This window comes from Nipponia nippon, unplaced genomic scaffold (genome assembly GCF_047370975.1).
Source record: "Nipponia nippon isolate SJK-2023a ecotype South Korea unplaced genomic scaffold, ASM4737097v1 scaffold_4, whole genome shotgun sequence".
In the NCBI taxonomy this organism is placed as follows: Eukaryota; Metazoa; Chordata; class Aves; order Pelecaniformes; family Threskiornithidae; genus Nipponia; species Nipponia nippon.
The window spans coordinates 56,308,551-56,327,984 of NW_028262358.1; the positions used below are offsets into that span (position 1 = coordinate 56,308,551).

The window sequence follows — 19,434 nt, forward strand, 5'->3', positions numbered from 1 at the left end:
ATATTGCACACATGAACAACAATAAGTACTGAGATCGAAGTGAATCTTGTTCCACGATAGTGATAGCAGCAGTAATAGACTCTCACAATTTTACACACAGCTGGTGTGTTTATGCTATACAAAGCAGCTGCAATCATTTAGCAGAAGCGACTAAACTTTAATATAATAGTCTAATAGATAAAACACAATGTCACAATGAAAAACAGACATGAAACACAGTAAACACAAATTAAAGAGTTCAAACAAAGTAGTCAAAATGCTTGAAATATCAGAAAATGCTATACCCTGAGATGGGACCCATCAGCACTTGCCTTAAAGACAAACACTGAAGATCTGGCTTCTCAAATGCTCTTTATTTCAATCAAGTAATTGTCCCATAATTAATAAGGGAAGCCTGCTTTTACTTAAGCATGAAAAAAGGGATTTTTAGTGGATGCATCTTAGAAACACTCTGTAAATGGCTCTTTCAGCGTATATGGACTAAGTCAGCTTTGTGCATGCTACTACGTTTTTTTACCTAGCCAGGTTGTCCCACTCTTTTGTGAGCTTTTCCAAGAAAACTTCAACTACATTCATGCGATCGTGATAATCCCCCGTCCTCTGCAGATCCTCCTCCCTCTGTATGAGCAAACTGTGTGCCTGAAGGCAGAGGTCCAGCCACTGGTTACTCAGCTCTCCTATTTCCTTGTGTTCAGGTGATTCCTGTCCTTGGGTTAGTTTGTTCATCTTCTCAGTCACAGATGTAAGAGCTGACTGCTTAGACTGCAACTTCTGACTGAATTCCTAAAAAAGATACAAGTTGAAACCAATATGGTGACGCCTACTCAAAATTATAAGATGGAATTTAAATAAAAACTCTGAAATAAATAAATTGTGTAAGGACTAATTATCTGCCCAGGCAAATGCTGTGCAGATGTAAATTGGAAGAAGTGCCTTCTCCCCTCCCCTAATGTTTCTCCTCATCTTCTTCGGTGAGGACAGGTTGGTTATATACATGAAAACAAACCAGAGCAGTTTCCAAGTGCCAGTGATAAACAGAAATCACGATCAAGTCACACCTTGTTGTCTGGGCTTCCGGACTAGCACAGCTCCCACCATACACTAAAACATGCAAGATAGTCTGGGTCTGATGAGAGTTCATTTTGTCAGTACTGTTTCTAGCTCATTTTTTCCCTTTTCCTTTTTCATTAGAGACTAAAAATAGGAAGCGAGTCCATGAGTCAGTAAGCCCCCACATCCATACTTTGTTTTGTTCCTACTTCTGTAATAGCGACCATTATCACTGTCATTATTGGAACAAAGCCAATTATTATCTAGGTATGATTGCAATTTGAGTTAATAAATTCCAGTAAATAAAAGAGTCCATCTGCACACACATTTCTTACCAAATAAGAAGCCACAAAGAACCTAAAAAAAGAATATACAATACACTAACAACTAAAACTAACCAAATATTTTTCAGCACTTACACACTGTCTAGGGTAAATATAATCTTTTCCCAAATTCTAGTTCCAATAATTGTAACTAAACAACCATGCCCAGCTCCAGAACTTTGCTGGGATGTTGCATTTTTACTGAGGGCTGGTAGAAGTTGTGGAGAAGAGATGCTACTGCCCAGCTCTGCCTCATTCTTCTTTGTGACTGCTTCAAATAGAGCTAGGCATCTTCAATTACCAGGGCAAATTCAAAGAAAAAATACATATTGCGTCACATCTGACAATACATCAGGTGCCTGCCTTTCATAATAATCCAAACTTCCTGACTGAAATATTGAAGTACAGGCTCCTGCTTCTTCCTGGACTCTAATGATAGCTAGCGTAACAGCTTTCAGTCCACATTGTGCTGAGGTATCTTCTATGACTTTGTTCAAACACTTGTGTAAGACAGACATGAAGAGGAAGTGCTGTTTACTTTTCACCTAACTCCTAGCTATCAGAAAAAGAATACAAGCAAAGTCTAGACCAAAAATGCAAACCCCAACCATTTCATCATTTATCAAAGAAATAATCTGTTTTCCTGTTTCTTCTTGTTACTTTACTGATGTTTGTGATGTGTGCAGAATGGCCATAAAAATTCTCTCATCTGTAAATTAATACGAGTGAAGATCTGAAGGCATTTGTCTCACTATTTTGGGTAAACTAAATTGGATTTCTATAATACCTATTCTCCAGTAGTTTTCAGAGTCCAGCAACATTGAATAGTTTCCTAGAATAATTCTGAAATAGATCTAAATAATTCAGAAGTATTGGAATCAAGGAACTTAGCGAGCACGAATTGCAGATCTTATCTTCAGGTCCACTGTGATCAGCAATTACTCTATTAAAAGTGAAGGCAAATAAGAACAGTAGGCTGAAAATTGTCTACTGTTAAAGAAACAAAACCAGAAAAATTAAAGAACAGTGTTTTGCTTTCTCTGCTCTTGCCTAGAACATATTAGCAATTCTATGCAATATGTGCATATAACATGAATTATAATAATATCAGCTATCGGATGAAATTCCCCCTTACCTTCTGTTCTTAACCTAAAGTCTCCTTACCTTAACCTGGAGTACCATATTCTGGGCAATGTTTAGCTCCAACTCTGCCCGTCTCCTTTTCAAATTCTGTAGTTGTTGATCTGCATCCTGGAAATATATCCAGAGCTCAGCCTTCATTTGTTTGATCTCTTCCCAACCTTGAGCCAAATACTGTGAGTGCATTATCTGTTGCTCAATCTAGAAGAAAAGAAATGGAGTAGGAATGCTTTAATGCAGCTATTTTTGGAAAATGGAGGATGAATAGCATTCTTCCCCTGAGCACAATACTGTACTAAGAGCAAATTTCTGCACTAGATTCTGAAGGGGCTAATATTATCCACAAAAAGAGTCTTAACCTTCAAAAGTCATAAAAATCAGACCTATCAGAGGAAAGCTGTGGAAAAAAAAAGGAATTATCATTCACCCTTGAGAGAAGCAAGTATACTTATGAGTGTGTGTATTTCAAAGTGTTCTCAGTCTTCTACTAAAGCTTAAATTAACTGTATGATTTAGTCTATTGCATGCCAAGAATACTGCCGGACTGTGCTCTACATGCCTTCACAAAGACCGAATTAAAGCTTAAACTAAACACTTTCATTTAATTTGCTTAGTCCCATTATTTTGCCTATATGCTTTCTGTAAAATGCCAATAAGAAGAATGCTTACCGGATCTGAGCCCGTCAATCACCTTAAACCAATAGTCATACAGCTTCTTTTGCTCCAAATACAGCAGTAGGGCGCTTTTAAGGTTTAGACACTCAACCAGCTTAATATATCTCAGCACTGTACTGTCTGTGATTTATTAAAAATGTTTCGCTGCTTTATATATAAAAGGCGAATCTTATTCTGATGTTTGGGATACTTTTTAGCTATTCAATATTTGGACTGCCATTTTTTTATGGATTACTTGGATTTGTACAATTTACATCTCTGGTATGGAATACTGTTACTGTATATATTAGATTTTTACTCTTGGTAGAAGTAGTTTCAAAGTTTGGTTATGTGTGTATGTGAAACTAAAATTTTCATGTTTACAACAACAGGAATGCTTATAATGCTTCTTTTCTAATACCTCTTATGTTTATAATTTTATTCTAAAACCAAGCATTAAGCTACTTTAAAACTTAAAATTGAGGTACACTCCTATAAATTCATATGCTGAAATAGATGCACTCTAATTTATGAATTGAACCATCATAATTTTTTATGATGATTATAATTAGTATTTTAGTATATCGTAATAAGAACATCAGTTTACTGTTGAAAAAATACCAGTAAAACATATCTAAGCTTTAATAAAATACAGATAAGAATAGATTGAATTGTGTTGTATGAAAACAAATAATTTGGATCAGGTTTTCTTCCACAGAATGTTATTTGTGTGGCCAACATCTTGTAACATTGCCTGAGTACCTTTAGCAACCTTCGTTGTGTGTCTTTGTATTACTACCAGGATAGTAATGTGTGGATTTAATTTAAAAAAAAAAAAAAAAAAAAAAAAAAAGTAGAAAAAGCAAGAGAAAACTATGCCTAAAAGAAATACTTAAGATGAAAGTAAAAAGACATTTCTTTAAACCATTACCCAATATGACCTTCTTAAAAGAGGACAGATCAAGGCAGTTAAAGCTCTAAATAGGATTAAAAACACGTTGTTGTGGTTATCTTGTACCGTTTGTTTTGTTCGTTGAATATCTGTTGCTGTACTCTTCACTGTGGCATCTGACAGATCACACATGGAGCACAAAAGATCCAAGTATGTATTGGCCTGCTCCTGCAGAGCCCGGAAATGTTTCACCTGAGGGAAGACAATCCTCAAATAAACTCTGAGACTGTGGAAATAATCTCTTATTTCATCACAACCATGCATTTTAGTATTTTTACTTTAGCTTATTATTTCCAAAAGATGAAATGTAGACATTATTTTATTGGGTAAGGCTGCTCTGTCATAATTATGGAAAACAGTAACTCTGATTATCATCCAATTATCAAAGCGCCTAGTGACATACGCATTACCCAGTTTATTTCTTTATAAATAAAGTGTTGGATAGATACACACAGTTTCAATGAGGTGACTTACTTTCCCAAGGTGAATGGGAAGCAGGGCTTTATCCAATTATTGAAGTGTCCTGTTGCCCATACCTATACAATTCTCCAGTGTCTGATAGATCATGGGGAATCCAACCCAGTGGCACAAAACGCTTTCCCACACCTTCTGAAACCCTTTCAGTGCCCCCAGTATCTACAGTTGCCAAGATCAGACAACATGATGCTGTTGAGGGCTTTTGCTCTCGACATTGCCTGTAGGAGCCCACCTCTCCCTCTGAAGAGTTTCCTCATCCCAAAAGAAAATGATGATATTATTGCCCTGCTTGTCAACACTGACATACCTCCTAGAGTCCCAGGGAGAAGGGGTGAGTGACGACCTAACACAGAGGGCCAGTGGTAGGTCCTTGTGGGCAAAAAGTTGAACATGACAGCAGTGTGCCCTTGTGGCAACCCCAAATTACTGTATTAGCAAGAATGCAGAGAGTAAGCTGTGGGAAGCATTTATTCTCTTGTACTTACACTTGTCAGGCTGTGCCTGGTGTATTTGTCCCAGTTTCCCCTCTTCCCCCATAGAACAGATATTAGCAAACTGGTGCAAGTCTAGCAGAGGGCTGGAGGGATATGAGGCTGTAGTATGTGGCATTTGGGCAGGTCTGAAGGAACTAGGTTTGTTCAGCCTGGAGCAGAGAGGCTAACAGCAGTCTGCCATTACTTAAAATGGTCAGGTGGGGGCAGTGCTGAGAAGACAGAGCCGAACTGCCAAGGTGAGCAGAGAAAGGACTGGAGGGAAAAGTGACAAGTCACAACAAGGAAATTCTTCCTAGATATGAGGGAAACTATGTTTCACACTGAGAGCAGTTAAAAGCACTGGAATAGGTCCCTAATCCTCAGGGACAGTCAGGGCCTTCAGTGCACCAAAGGACTCTGCAACCTCTATTCCCTTCTCCTTGGGGTTTGGCTGCCTCTGCTCAGGGCCAGCCCTGACTTGGCCCAGCTCAGACCTGGCCAAGGGAAGAGCATTCAGAAGCCTTCCCCCTTGCTCAAGAGCTGTATGTAAGCTCAGACCTTCATCCACCTATGGACCTCACCTGAGCTACACTGTAGGTGCATCTGTGCCTGGCTGATCCTCCTGGTCTTGCCTTGCTGCCCTGACCTCCTGCCTCCACCTGGGACTGGCCTCATCCCTACAGGCTTCCCTGGTGATCACCAGATGGTGGCTGACACCAGAGGGACTGTGCTGTGTGTGCTGCAGGTCTGCATGTCATTGGGAAGGTGCTGCCCTGCTGCCCTCACTGTCACCACCTGCCCTTGCAGAGCTGCCATCTGTAGTATTTCAAGGTCTCTATTAAGTCACATGGTGGATGAGACAGCCCTGACTTCCAGCATTTTTAGTACCATACCAGTTTAATTTGAAAACAAGGTACAAATCAAATGTAAAATACATTAAGTTACTAAGAATAATCAAGAGGCAAAGAAACCATTCTTAATGGCTAATGTGGGCTAGAGGCAGTTTCAGGCTCTTAGGCTGAAAAATTGTTTTAATTGCCTGATAACAGACTCTCTGTCCATGGTACTGTGAAACCAGGTCTCATACAGGAATATTAGTAGACAGATGGGCAATTGGAGAAGCAGAAAGACACAACCTCCCTGCTAAACACATCTGTGGAGTATCTGAAAGGTTTATCTAATTAGCCACATTTTTTTTCAGGTAACATATTTCTAAGCATTAAGCTTTTAAGGAAAAGCCCTGTGTAATTTTTCACTTTCACTCAAGGTATTCCTTTTGGAGCTGGGAATAAACAATGAGGCTACACAGTCCTCTGAGATGGTCAGAGAGAGTATCTAATTTGTCTTAACATAAAGCTCTTACTTGAACTCACCTTATTAAGAATAACTGAGCATTTTCAAGTGCTGAACTTTTACCTGTTTAACTGCATCTGCCAGGCTGAAAGGTGGCCAGGTAGTTGGCTTTAGCTCTGACTGCACTGTAGACAGCCAAGTCTGGCACTGTTGTAGGGTATCCTGATGATTAACATGCTTCTGGAGTTCATTTTCCAAACTCTGGTACACCTAAAATAAACATTTTGTAAGGTCATCACATTTTCAGACACCACTACTGGGTCTTTTCTCCCACCTTGAAAACAGCAGATAAAACAGAATTATTAAGACTGGTTATTTAAGCCTTGTACATAAAAGTACCAAGGGATGAAAGCTCCTTAAGCTCTCACTGCATCTTGCTAATTTGTGGAAAAGATGGACTATATCTAAGGCATGGCTTCTGGAAAGAAAAAATAAAGATAAAATTGAAGAGCACTGTCTCCTTTTTCTGTATTCTTGTTCAACATTTTGCCATTGATCTAGTATGAGGTTTTACCTACCTCTACAAATCTTACTGGCTATGAAGTCTACTTTTTGGGGTTTTGTTTATTTGTTGTTTTTGCCTTTTTTTTTTTTTTTTTTTTTACACTGTGCTGACTTGATCTCCTAATTGGATTAACAGAATGACCCAACTAGCCCTTCTTAACTGTGTATTCTGGTTTTACTACGAGAGACTGTATTTCCCAGCACATAATTAAGACCCATTATGTACATATGCAAACTACTGCCACTAAGAGTGCAATTTACTCCCTAGTTTTTGAAGTATGAACAGTTTGAATTTCTTTGCTGCAGCTCCTCAGAAATTAGTGTAGCATGAAGGTAGTGAGGGTGTGGAGCGATTAAGGTAAGAACTGACAGGCAGTTAGTTTTGCTGGCTGTAAGGCAAGATTTGGATAACAAGGAATTCAACTGTAGCACATCAATGATGAAGTGCTACATTAGTAACCTGTAGGCTCAATTTAAATGGAAACAGTAGAAAGAGTTTTACACCATCTAAAGAAACAAGTATTTAGAGAAATAGTAGTGTGTGTTATTCTTAAATGGCATAAAAACATTTTTGAAACAAGACTTACTCTCTGGGCTGTGCTGCATATGGCAGAATAGCTGTCCTTTGTCCCCTGAAGATGGCTTTGTATGTTTTGCTTAAATTTTGCTTGAAGGTGTTCTGTGCATTGATTGATCAAGTAATCACCTTTACTCTTAAGATTGTTCAAACGATCTTCAAATCCTGCAATTTCTTCCATGATAGCCTAAGAAATAGATAAAATACTTTTGAAGAAATATTTTAAACTTAAAACATGTTCTGCATCTCAGCTTTTTAAATGAGCTTTTTTTTTTTTTTTTTTTTTTTTTCCTTAAACACTCTGTCTTCAGATTTGGAAAATAGCTTTCAGGCAACATGTATTATTACAGTCAGGATGTTAAGAGTGCAAACTCATTGTAAAATCATTGTCAAAAGTCTGTACATAGATATCCCACAGAAACATCAGTAGCACTGTCATAATGTGTAAACATATGCTCATGCCCCAACACTACCCTTAATTTTCCTTTGTTGCAATGCTCTCCAGGGCTCCACCAACTTTTCTTGTGTCTAGTAATGAGGACTAAATCTGATGCTGAATCATATCTTATTCCACAAGCTCTTCCACTGTAGACGGTTCTTTCCATTGACTTTGGTGAAGCCCAATATTTATGTAAGGAGGTTACTTAAAGAATAACACACTAATCACAATGAGTTAAAAAATTTCAATATTTGCCCTGGGAATCTCAGTTTCATGGAGTGGTGGGGAGGGTTGGATTTTGCTTTCTTTTATATTCTAGAAAGCATCGGCTATCGAGGTAGTGAATGATTATCATTAATAGCAACTATAACAATACCTTGAATAAAAGCAACAGAGGAAATGTTACAACCTAATGGGGGGGTGGGGGGGGGAGAAGATCTGAAAATTTAAAATATTTTTTTGTCCTTAAAAATGCCAGAGGAAAGAAATTCCTTAGGAGTAAAATGACCCTAATCTGCTTTTTGTGGTCTATTTCCTGGGACATCTCAGCAAAAATCTGACACAGAATTCAGACCAGAGTACAACAAAGCTCTTGTGCCGATACAGTCTTATCCAAGAAACAGTGCGAACAACAAGGTAGATTTGTTAACTGCGTTAATGAAATTGATGCTTATTTACAGAGTTAGCAGTAAGAGGAATAAAACAGGTGAATGACAAATAACTAGAGCTCTGGAGTGGAGACAGAGAAGCAAAGAAGAAAAATTCTCTTTTATTGGACAAAGGAAGTTTACCCAATAGCAAACCCACCTTGTGGTTAGCTAGCTGCTGAGTGATTGTTTCAAGATTGTTATTCTCCATGAGGTCAGGGCTGACCAGCCTGCTGGACATATGTAATAACCATTTCTCCCCTTCTTGCAAATCACTGTTGTAATCTTCATGTTCTTTTACTCTCACCTCTAAGGTTTCAACATATGCCTGCAGGTCCACAGGAACCAAAATTAATATTCAGGTAATTACAAGAATTAACACCACCCCCACCCCAAACTAAAAACCACCAAGAGCTCAAAAGCATAGTAAGAGAGTTGTCTTCTAAATTTATATTCCTGTGAGGGACTCTCACGTGATTAGACTATTAAGGAAGACATCAAAGGGATTCCTTGTGTGAATAAACTCTGTGGTACTGAGCAGTATTTTCACTCTAGATGAAATACCATACTTTGAGGAAAACACTGAGGATCTCCTTACTTTAAGAGAAGGAACACTGCCAACTTGACATTAAGTTCACTTCGAAACAGTTATTACATGCTCTTTGAGAGACTGCACACGACCTACCAGTGTTATGGTTGGGTCCCTGCTGCTTACAGCCTTTGCATGTACATATTGCCTGTGATTGTGGTAGGCAAATTAAAAGTGTACACATTGAGTTAAAATGTAGTTATTCTTTTTAAGAAAGATTTTTCTTAAGTTTCTCTACATTTAAGTCATCAACATTACATCTAATGCAACAGATACCAGTTTTGTGGTACAGATCAGAGGAATGTCTGTAAACTAAAAATCAACTGTGAAAAAAATAAGATCATCTGCTATTGGTGGATGGATTAGCAGTTGAAGGTACTTAGGTCAAACATAAGTACTAACACGGTTTGCAGAGCTTATCCTTGTTAGGAGTATAACCTGTTAAAAGCTTTAGGAATAATCATACTTTAGGACATATTTAGAAGTATTAGATCTTTCAAAGTACTACATACATGTGGACTAATGAATCAATGTTAATTAATAATGTCCTTGCTGAACTAAATTATACCCATCTTGCAGTTCATTTTCTCCAGTGACTTCCATTCAACAACTAAACTAGATTAAACAGGGTTTGTGCGAGATCTAGCAGAAACAAGAGACAAAATGGTATAATTCAAGGGCATCTGTCTCTTCAAGAAGTAATGTATTTAGAAATCTATTCAAAACAATTAAAAATAGCAACAATAGTACAAACTAGTCACTGATATATTTCCCCTTAGTGCAATGAAGACTTCACCTGCCACACTTGAAATTCATTTCAGCTACTCTTGTTAGATTTATTTAGGTATTTAGGTAGAAGTTCTTTCCATATTTGAGAATCACCCCTGCCTGCACCCCACCCCCCCCCCAAAAAAAAAAGTGTAATTAGATTTAACTGGCTCTGTGTATAGGGTGTGACATGACAGCATGAAACAAACAGTCAACTTCTTAAAGAGGGGAAAAAATACAGCAAATTGAAAGACATGGTGTTTTCTTCCTGACTTTTTACCTTTGTTGCACCACAGAGTTCCTGGTAACTGCTCTGAAGGTCTTGAATGTTGTTCTTCAGAGTCACGTCATTCACCAGATCAAAAAGTGCTTCTCCCTTTTCAATCACTGATTTTATTGAAGGCTCATGGGACAGAACAGTCTGATGCATGGACTACAATGCAAGCAAGAATTAAAATATATACATTGAACACTGAAGATCTACTTCACTAAATTCCCTTTGATCTGAAGCATAGCCTTCTATCATGGTATATATCATCCTTTCCAGATGAGAAAAGCTTTACTACCAGTACAGGACTACGCTTCTGAGCCATGCCCTGAGACAGAACTTTGCAGGCATCTAAGAGCAATTGCTCCTTTTGTGAGTGGCTAGTAGCACAGCTGGTAATCTGGAGCTGGTGAAGGAGAGGGAGTTAGTATGTGTGAATGGGTAAGTGCTAGGGATGAAACTTGCTCAGAGGAACAAATTCTGCAAATAGGTGGGAAAGTAACACCAAAGCCACCCCCTTAATGAGACAGTCTGCAGAGAAGTGCCTAAGACTCTACTCTCAAGAGTACACAACCTGATCTGTTATGTCATTGTGCCACTGGCTCAGACAGCATGGCACATGCCAGCATCTATCAAATGACAGTGAGATACCAGCTCCCCAAACACGTAGAAAGCAAGCACACAGCTATGACATGTGACTTTGAGTACTGACGCTGGTGAGGGACAGTGGACAGTTTCAGGGAGAAAGCCTTGATGCTGTGCAGGTACTGTCCAGCAATAGCCAAAACATTTGTTAGTAACGCTGTTTAAGCCATAAATGTAAAGCACAACACTATATGGACTGCTATGGAGTTAACTCCATCCCAGCCAGACCCAGTACACATCTTCTGAAACACCTGTAATCCTGGAGTCTTTTACAAAAACATCATTAAGAGAAGCAATGGGGTTTGTTGTCAACTTTTTCTACTTATTTTTATGACTGGGGAAAAAAAAAAACCCAAACACTTCATTAAAATAGTAACTAAAAACAGAGGAGGCCATAGCAACTGACTGTCTTAGATGTCAGTTGAGCTGGGACATTCAGCTTTAACCAGAAAGCTGATTAAGCCAATGTAAACAGAGGCAATGTCTGCAGTGAAGAAAGACCAACTGGTTTCTATCCTTGCTTAAACAGTAGTTAACTCTGTCATATCAATGGAATTACTCATGTGTACTCATAACAGAATTTTGCTCCGTAACAGGAAATTGTCAGATGTGAAAGCCTTGTTAGGACATTCACATTTCAAATCCAGGTGCTTACTCTGGTTTACAGATGCAGGTATCATGCATCTTTTCACTTTGATGCTGATTTGGACATCCAGATCACAGAAGTCTCATACATCTATTGAGGAAACTTGAATAAACACCTGGATCAGAGGTTTTACTGTGAGTAACTAGGTCAAAATCAATCCGGTAGTACAATGATGTAACATTTTTTACCTTGTATTTGGACAACTGGGCCTTCTTCTCATAGAGTTCGCTCTTTGGCTCCGCTGGAGCATGTAACATGGCTTGGTACTCCATGACCCACTGAGTCTGTGCCTTGTACTTATCTGAGAACTCCTTTGCCAGCTGAAGGCATTTCTCTGAAGTCATGTGCTCTTTTCTGATGGAGCCAGCCAGCTCTTCAAGCTGTTCTACATGATCTCCAATTTCTTTTCTTAACTGGTCAACTTCATTTTCTTCCATGTACTTTATTGCTCGCTCCCCCTTCTCACGGGCAGATTTCAGTAAACTGTGGCCTACGTCCATATCACCCAATAGCAGCTGTGAAGGAAGCGTTAGTTAACAGAAAATGCATGCAAGCTCTTGCCTTTTTTTTTTCTTTTTAGTATTATCAGTGAAAGGTTAAATAATTTTTTTTATTTTTTTTAATTTTGCTAAGGACACAGAAGGAATTGCTAGGGAAATTGAATGGACTTTTCATTACAAAATTGCCTGGACTTAAGGTGTGGTAAACTAGAAGAAGCAGAAAAAGCAAATACTTCTGTTCTGCACCAGGCTTGTGAAGATAAACACACAAACTGAGGGCTATCAGGAGAGGATTCGTACTACAAATTTTGGACTAGATGAAAATTTTCCCTTAGCATATTTTGTTTAAGCTGCAGGACATATGAAAAACTCATCTACAACTCTGAGAGGAAACACGGGTTTTACTACTGAGTTATTTCAATGAGGAGAAATAGGAAGCGCTTCTTGCCTCAGTGCATGCTGGTATAAAATATAAATGACAGGATGCCTTTTGAGGGGAATTTATTTTAAGGTTTAACCTAAAACAAAACACATACAAACATGCCTTATGGAAGGATAGGATTATATTATTTAGGACTATTCATAATCTCAACAACCAAACTGTGATCTAATGTGTATATGACATGAGAACAAAAAGTTTTATACTAGGTGGCCTTTATCCTATTAGCTTATCTGGACAAGGTGAAGTCAAAATTTTGAGCAGCTGTTAAGATGCTTGTTAAAATATAGCCTCTTTTTTGTGAACAGAAAGAAAAATTGCATTCAAGAAAGCTGTACCTCTAGTTTCTGCACTTTTTTCTCCATTGCTGTTTTATCAACCACGTCAAACTTGGTGATTGCATTTCTGAAGTTCTTGTTAGTAGCTCCGTACCAATTTGTGTAAGCACTAAAAGCCAGTTCTGACTCCTCCATACAGTGTATTTCTTCTTCCAGAAACTTGATTTGCTCCTTCAAACAAATATGGAGGGTAGGGGGAGGAAACAAGAACCACCCAGATGTTTATCAGTGCTGTTGACTAAAGATAGCAATAAATTGCTATTTATTAATAAAATCTGATATACTAAGATTAAACACACAGGGTTTGAGTTCTTTCATATCTAGTGGATAATTCTCACTGGGGTCTTGTCAGGGTGTACATATAGCAATCACTATATGTTAAAACTGAGTTAATATTAAACACTGAAAAGGTACTTATATTTTGAAATTTGAATTGTGACTTGTGATTATGGTACTATGAGACAGATGCTACTTAAAGTGACCTGAAGATTGTACCTTAACAATTCAAATTGTCCCTGTACCTATGTGTTTCAGTGATAACCTGAAAACATTTCTCTAGAGATCATTCAGCATTCAAACATACTGAATTCTGAATTTCTCTCCTGAAACTGCCAAAAAAGACAGTAACAACATCTGATTAATACTGAATATTTTTGAAAGGGCACTATCCCGATTATGGTCCTCTAATACACTTAGTCCAATGAAATCTACATGTATATATGCGTATATATATGTGTATATATGTAAATATTATATTATCAAGTCTACAGTAATGAATAAACTCTGATAAAGTCTAATTAAGAAAGTCTGTTTATATTTGCTTCTTAACTGACAATTTATGATGTCACAATGAATTAATTTTCATTACTTACCAAGACATGAAGAAGAAGAGTTTGGTAGCGAGATGTAAGCTGTGTAGCCTGGCTTCCCATTCGACTTGCAGTGAGACTTTCCTCTAGCATTTGCTGAGCCAATACCCCAACTTCCTCCATATCATCTTTGTAGATTGTAATTTCTTCATGCCACTTCTGTGACAAAGACATTACCCAGCTTATATAACTGATTCAAACATCTTAAACACAACAGGAATTTATTTGTAAATAAGTCAAGAAATCATTGAAAAGGAAAACAAATACATGGTTGTAAACATGGATTTACAACAGGAGAATATGCTGGAAGTTTTATCATACCATATGGACTGCATTTCATTACAATAGATTCAATGGTTTTTTTTCCTCCCCCCAAATAATAATAGAAATGCAACCTGCAGTTCCTATAGAATTTGCCCAAAGTTTTAAAGGTGACTGTAAAGCATAACCTTGAATCTCTTCAAATCTGCTTCCTGTGTTTATTCAGAACCATGTCTTCTCCTTGCAGTGACTATAGGAGAATTATTACATCAACACAGCAGAGACTTCACAACATAGTTGGTCACATTTTACTCTTGTCACAACATTAACACTTTCCCACTCCAGGACCGAACTTTGTCCTCAGTTATGCCTTCATATACCACAGAGCATATGAATTCCAGATCTCCCTATGAGATTTCAACATTGGTATAGCCACACCTTTACCAGTAAAATGGGAGGAACCCGGACCCAGAAGGCACGAAGCTCTCTTGGATCCATCATTCTAGGCACCACCTCAGAATAAATTGCAATGCTTCCTGTCATTTTCACAGTGCAACCAGGAACTGATGTGGAAACCTCACATGGTATTTTGCTTAAGGCATGCCTTAACTATATTCTTTACCTTCATTTGTTGAAGCTGCATCTCCTTTGTTGCTCTACCAGACTGCCTCCCAGTCCTGATAGCAACTTTCTTCTCCAGATCTGTTAGCCAGTCATTAACCTTCTGAAATTTTTTCTCCATTAATCTCAGTCTGCTCACAGTGGCATTTAATTGGCTTCTTGCTTCAGAAAGCCTGTGCTGATAAACTTGCCAATCCTGCCGTAAGGATTCCAGGGCTCGGTCTTCTATCTGGGGAATGCCCCAGGGAATCACCTCCTCTCTGGCATGGACAGCAGCATTCAGTAATGCTTGTCCTTCTGCACAATGGACCTGCAGCTCCTGTAAAGGCAGTTATGGATACATACCCTTCGTTAACAGCTTTCATTCACACATGGCAAACAAAGCCCTGGTTCTACTTAACACAAAAGCAGCTACCTCACGTTATCTAGATATTCCCTTTAGTTATCTATGGTTGAACACATATTACACTATCTCTAAGAACACCTATGATGGCATGCTTACTTACAAAACAAACTGAATATCACTATTATTGATAAGTGAATTGCAGAAAATTATTGACAAAGCATGCATTAAATTCTGTCCCCTCCTGCTACGTTTATCATCAGTTCTGAAACATTAACTGCCTGAGCTGGCATGGGATGGATGCAATCCATTCAGTACAGCCTTAAATTCAAAACTTTCCAGCTGTGGCAAGCAGACTGTAAGACTGATTCTAAAATTGAATCAGTTTAAAAACAAGGAGCAAGGTGAGGCTTCAATCTTTTAAAGTATGTTTGAGATATCATTCCAAAATAATTCTTGATTCTCTTCTAGACGTGTGGCATTTTCATGCTTAGTAGAACTTGATTAGAAGGTATGAAGGGATTCAATCTGATTAGAAAACATAACCAGGAAATTACCTTAACCAAATAAAGTTGTGCGTTGTCTTAGTTTATATTTGAGATATGTATTCAGATTTTCAAAATGGATTCATATTTTGTAAAGTAAACTATAAAAACAAGACATATATGCAGAGTCCCTGATCATACAAAGACCTTCTCAGTATCCTGAATAAAATAATAAATATTTCATAACTCAAGTACAGACCTTTAGCTAATTCAACAACAGGTATGAAAGTAATTTAAGCCATCTTAAGACCATAACTGGGAAATTACTCAAGTACTATAGGTTCACCTTTCCCTGTCACTTAAGTGATTCAGTAACAGTCTTCCCACCTCACCATGGGAGCTAGGCTACATGACTGAAACTGCCTGACAGTAGATGCATTTGCACTGTAAGCAATAAAAGATGGAAACCCAATGAAAAGAATACTTTGGATATTCTATGAAACACAGGGAAAAGAAGAGGTAGGCCAACATCTAAAACAAATTCAGTACTTGCAAGAAAGCATTAGTATGCCTGGAGATTTCATTCAAGGCCTGACACTTCTTTCTGGAAATGAGTGCCAATGTTTCCACTGACTTTATGGAACCACTTTTGAGCAGCAAAGTACTTACATATAACGTGATTCCAAGCTGTTCTCGAGACAAAAAAGAGATCCGATTTTTGTCTGGTAATTAATATTATTCTGTTATTTTACAAGTAGGATTTTTATTTTACCAAGGGTGTGACACATTATGTACCTGTAAGTCTCGGAGTGTTGCCTCCTGTTTCTGGGCATCACCATCAAGATGTGATAAACAGTCAAGTTTTTCCTGTTCCTTCTCCAGCCATACTTCAAAGGTCTTCAGATTTCTTTGGTACTCTTGATGTAAGTTAAGCAGTCCTTCAGCTTTTGTTACTGCCTCCTGTTTGTTAAAATATTTACATATATGTATATATTATATCTCTTACTGTATCATCCAATCAAGAAAACATAAAACCCAGACTTCCATCAAGGTGAAAAGTTCATATCTGATGCTGAGCTTTCCTAAAATTCAAGAGTACTTGGATTCTGAGGATGACTTGATCAATTACAGGGAAAGAGGGGGCAAATGTGGGGATACAGGTACTTATTCTAAAAGATTCTTCACGTAAATTTGTGACTTCTGGGATCTGAAGCTTTGATCTGGGATTATATATTAGCACTAGACTAGTCTTTCTTTCTAAGCGCAAGAGAAGTGTACTACATGTAATTCACATCCTCTAAGAAATGATGGGAATGGGGAATTGAGTTTGGTGGAGGCAAGACAGGCTGCATCCCAGGGCAGCAGGCTACATAAGAAGAAAAACACTTTCATAAACAGCAGCCATGAACCTACTGCCTGCTTTACCTATTTCTAACAGGTCTGGGTAGCGGGAGGAAGGAAGAAAACGGCAGCATTACCAGTCTTTTACAAGGCCTGGCCACACCCAATAGTGGGAAGAGGGAAAGAAAGACTAGTTCTCTGGCCTCTTGACAGTGGCTGCAGGGAATTACAGGTCTTGGTCCGCCCAGGCTTGGGCCACAAATCCTTGGGGAAGCTTGTCAGGTTTCCCATCTGGTCAAAGGATTATTAAGGGATTTGACCATTCTTTACTTTCAGCAGCTATTTGCTTTGAACTTTGAATTTCTTTCTAAGGGTTGAAGGTACTCTTGACACTAAACATCATCACCATGGTTGGGAGTGGGGAAGACCAAAGTCATCTGGGGTATTAGGTGGGAAGAGAAAGAAGGGATGTTTCTTGCTACATGAGGAAAGAGGTACAGAGCTCTTGCCTCTGTGAACTACCATCCATTTGTCATTGTTCCCATGCTGTTGCTCAAGCTGAGCAAATAGAGGCAGTCTGTATAGCTTTGTACAAGAGAAAAAGGTAAAGGTTAGAGGAGCCCCACGCTAAAAGGAATACTAGGTATTCACCAGCACTCCCCAGGACTTGCTCGTTTCTTTGGCAAATCTGAGTGAGTTCACTCTTAGAAGGTCCAAAGAAAGACAGTGCATTGCATTCTTTGCAGTTGTGGAAGAGTGTACCACAAAACAGCGAATCACTTATGTGTTTGAAAAACTGAATTTTGGCCCTTTCCACAGGACAAAGACATCACTGAGACAACAAAATTCAATTTTACTACCCTGCTGTCATGAAGAAAAGTTGCCTGTCTGAGCATACATTAGGCATTATTTAATTACCACAGAAGAATTTGGGTTAACTGGAGATAATCACCTAGCTTTAAATGTATCACCAGGTCTTTCATTATTTCTTCTTTATCTTATATCTTACATTAAAACCCACCTTAGTCTTTATCTGTCTATGCCCTAATCTTTTCCAGACCTACAATACTAAGACTTATCAGTAAATGTTGCACTTATCATGCCAGGTCTTTTGACATTAGAGTCAGTTTACTTCCTAATAAGGTTAGTGTTCAATAGTAAGCTTTTAAAGTTGTCAACCGTTTGTGAATTACCTGATTGACTGGTTGCATTTATTGTAAACCATACATTTATGCAAATCACAGATTCAGAGATGCTTCCAACTTTTCAGTCACAATGGGTAAAATCATATCTGTGCTGAAGTCAATGAGATTTTTTACACAGAATTCCTCAGACTATTCACCTGATGATTTTTTCAGATTCAGATTTTTAGAACCTGTCTGAAAAGATCTGAAGCTCAGTGGTACAGGAAGACAGATTCATAAACCACACTAATAGCTTTCTGTTATATTAAGTTACAGCTGTCCCCAAACTTTTACTCCTTATTTAACTGTAAAATAAACGATCAATGAGAAGACTTTCTCTTTTTCCTTGTTGCCAACAAAACAAGAGGGAGTGCTATCAAGAAAAACTGTACCCTTGTTCTGTCTTTGAGGAACTTATACCGCTCCTGAAGGTCCTGGAGTTCCAGCTGAGTGACATAATGCTCAGCCATCCCACTTCCTTTCACTTCAATTGTCTCCAACAGGCTGCTGTGACTCAACACCTCTTCACTCAGTAGCTGCAAAACAGGAAGAGAAGAACATGTTTATGAATGGGCAGCATTAAAACAAGTCCACAGATTAATCTTGCACTTATTCAGCCTTTTTTGTTGCTTATAAGGTGATATGGGCTTGCTGCTCAGCAAACACACCTTTGCTTTGCTAAGGGCAGCTGTTTTTTCCCTCAGTTCAGCATACTGCCTTTCAGAAGCGTTCATACTTGCTTCTACTTTATCCATCCAGCTGGAAAATTGACGAACATCATCCTGGTAACTTGTCCATTTGGAGAGAGCTCCTTCCAGTTGACTGTAATTTAAAAATACATATTTGTTGTGATAGTGGAGGTTCTCATGCTATTTAAGCAGTGAGATATAGTCATATACAGTTATTCTAGACTATATTTATAAGAAAGATGTATCACAAACTAAGCAGTCTGAGACAGAGCTGTTAAAATCCTACAGGTTTTAACTAGGAGCACTGTTTGGCTGATAAAGAGAAATCAGGTTTTCCAGACTTGGAATATTAAGGAGGTCTGTAACTTATGTAGCTAGCTGATGCATTCTAGCTTTAGTAAATAAAATGCAACTGAAAGCGTAAGATCCAGAATCAGAAATTTTCTGTCCCTTTGCATACATTCAAAAGTTGCTGCATTCTAATGTTTAATTACCTTTGTTGTTTTAAATTGAAATATTTGCAACTAGTGATGCTCCAACAAGGAAGGCCGCATTTTTTTCCCCTGTATTTCTTTATTCTATCACTTTGAGAATCACTACTGGACACTGTAATTACAGTACCTTCTGTGAAATGCTAGCAAGTGGAAAACCAGACAGGATCTTGACAGAGCAACCATTAACATCTGTGACAAGATCTTCTCATTTCTGAGAACAATTCAAGGCATCAAGTGCAACTCAAAATAAAATTTACAACAAGATTATAAACATGGAATCCACTTTTAAGAGTATATTGACAATAAGTGTTAACAAAGGTTAGATCCCTCACAGTTTCCTCCCCTTTTTCTATTTCAAATGAATA

At 38.2% G+C, this 19,434-nt stretch overlaps 1 protein-coding gene across 15 annotated transcripts in view; it reads right to left on the reverse strand.

Annotated features, from left to right (window-relative positions):
• The window catches only part of SYNE1 (spectrin repeat containing nuclear envelope protein 1), a 320,818-nt gene that overhangs the window by 126,913 nt on the left and 174,471 nt on the right, over positions 1–19,434 (reverse strand). For all 15 annotated transcript variants that reach the window (XM_087773936.1, XM_087773951.1, XM_087773949.1 and 12 more), the window contains 14 exons: positions 18,555–18,708; positions 18,279–18,422; positions 16,157–16,321; positions 14,535–14,852; positions 13,655–13,810; positions 12,783–12,953; positions 11,694–12,020; positions 10,227–10,379; positions 8,750–8,917; positions 7,514–7,690; positions 6,486–6,632; positions 4,186–4,311; positions 2,538–2,714; positions 518–783 (listed from right to left, as the gene is read on the reverse strand). In XM_087773936.1, the coding sequence (XP_087630062.1) occupies positions 518–783; positions 2,538–2,714; positions 4,186–4,311; positions 6,486–6,632; positions 7,514–7,690; positions 8,750–8,917; positions 10,227–10,379; positions 11,694–12,020; positions 12,783–12,953; positions 13,655–13,810; positions 14,535–14,852; positions 16,157–16,321; positions 18,279–18,422; positions 18,555–18,708 (2,649 nt within the window). The remainder of the gene's footprint in view (positions 1–517; positions 784–2,537; positions 2,715–4,185; positions 4,312–6,485; positions 6,633–7,513; positions 7,691–8,749; positions 8,918–10,226; positions 10,380–11,693; positions 12,021–12,782; positions 12,954–13,654; positions 13,811–14,534; positions 14,853–16,156; positions 16,322–18,278; positions 18,423–18,554; positions 18,709–19,434) is intronic.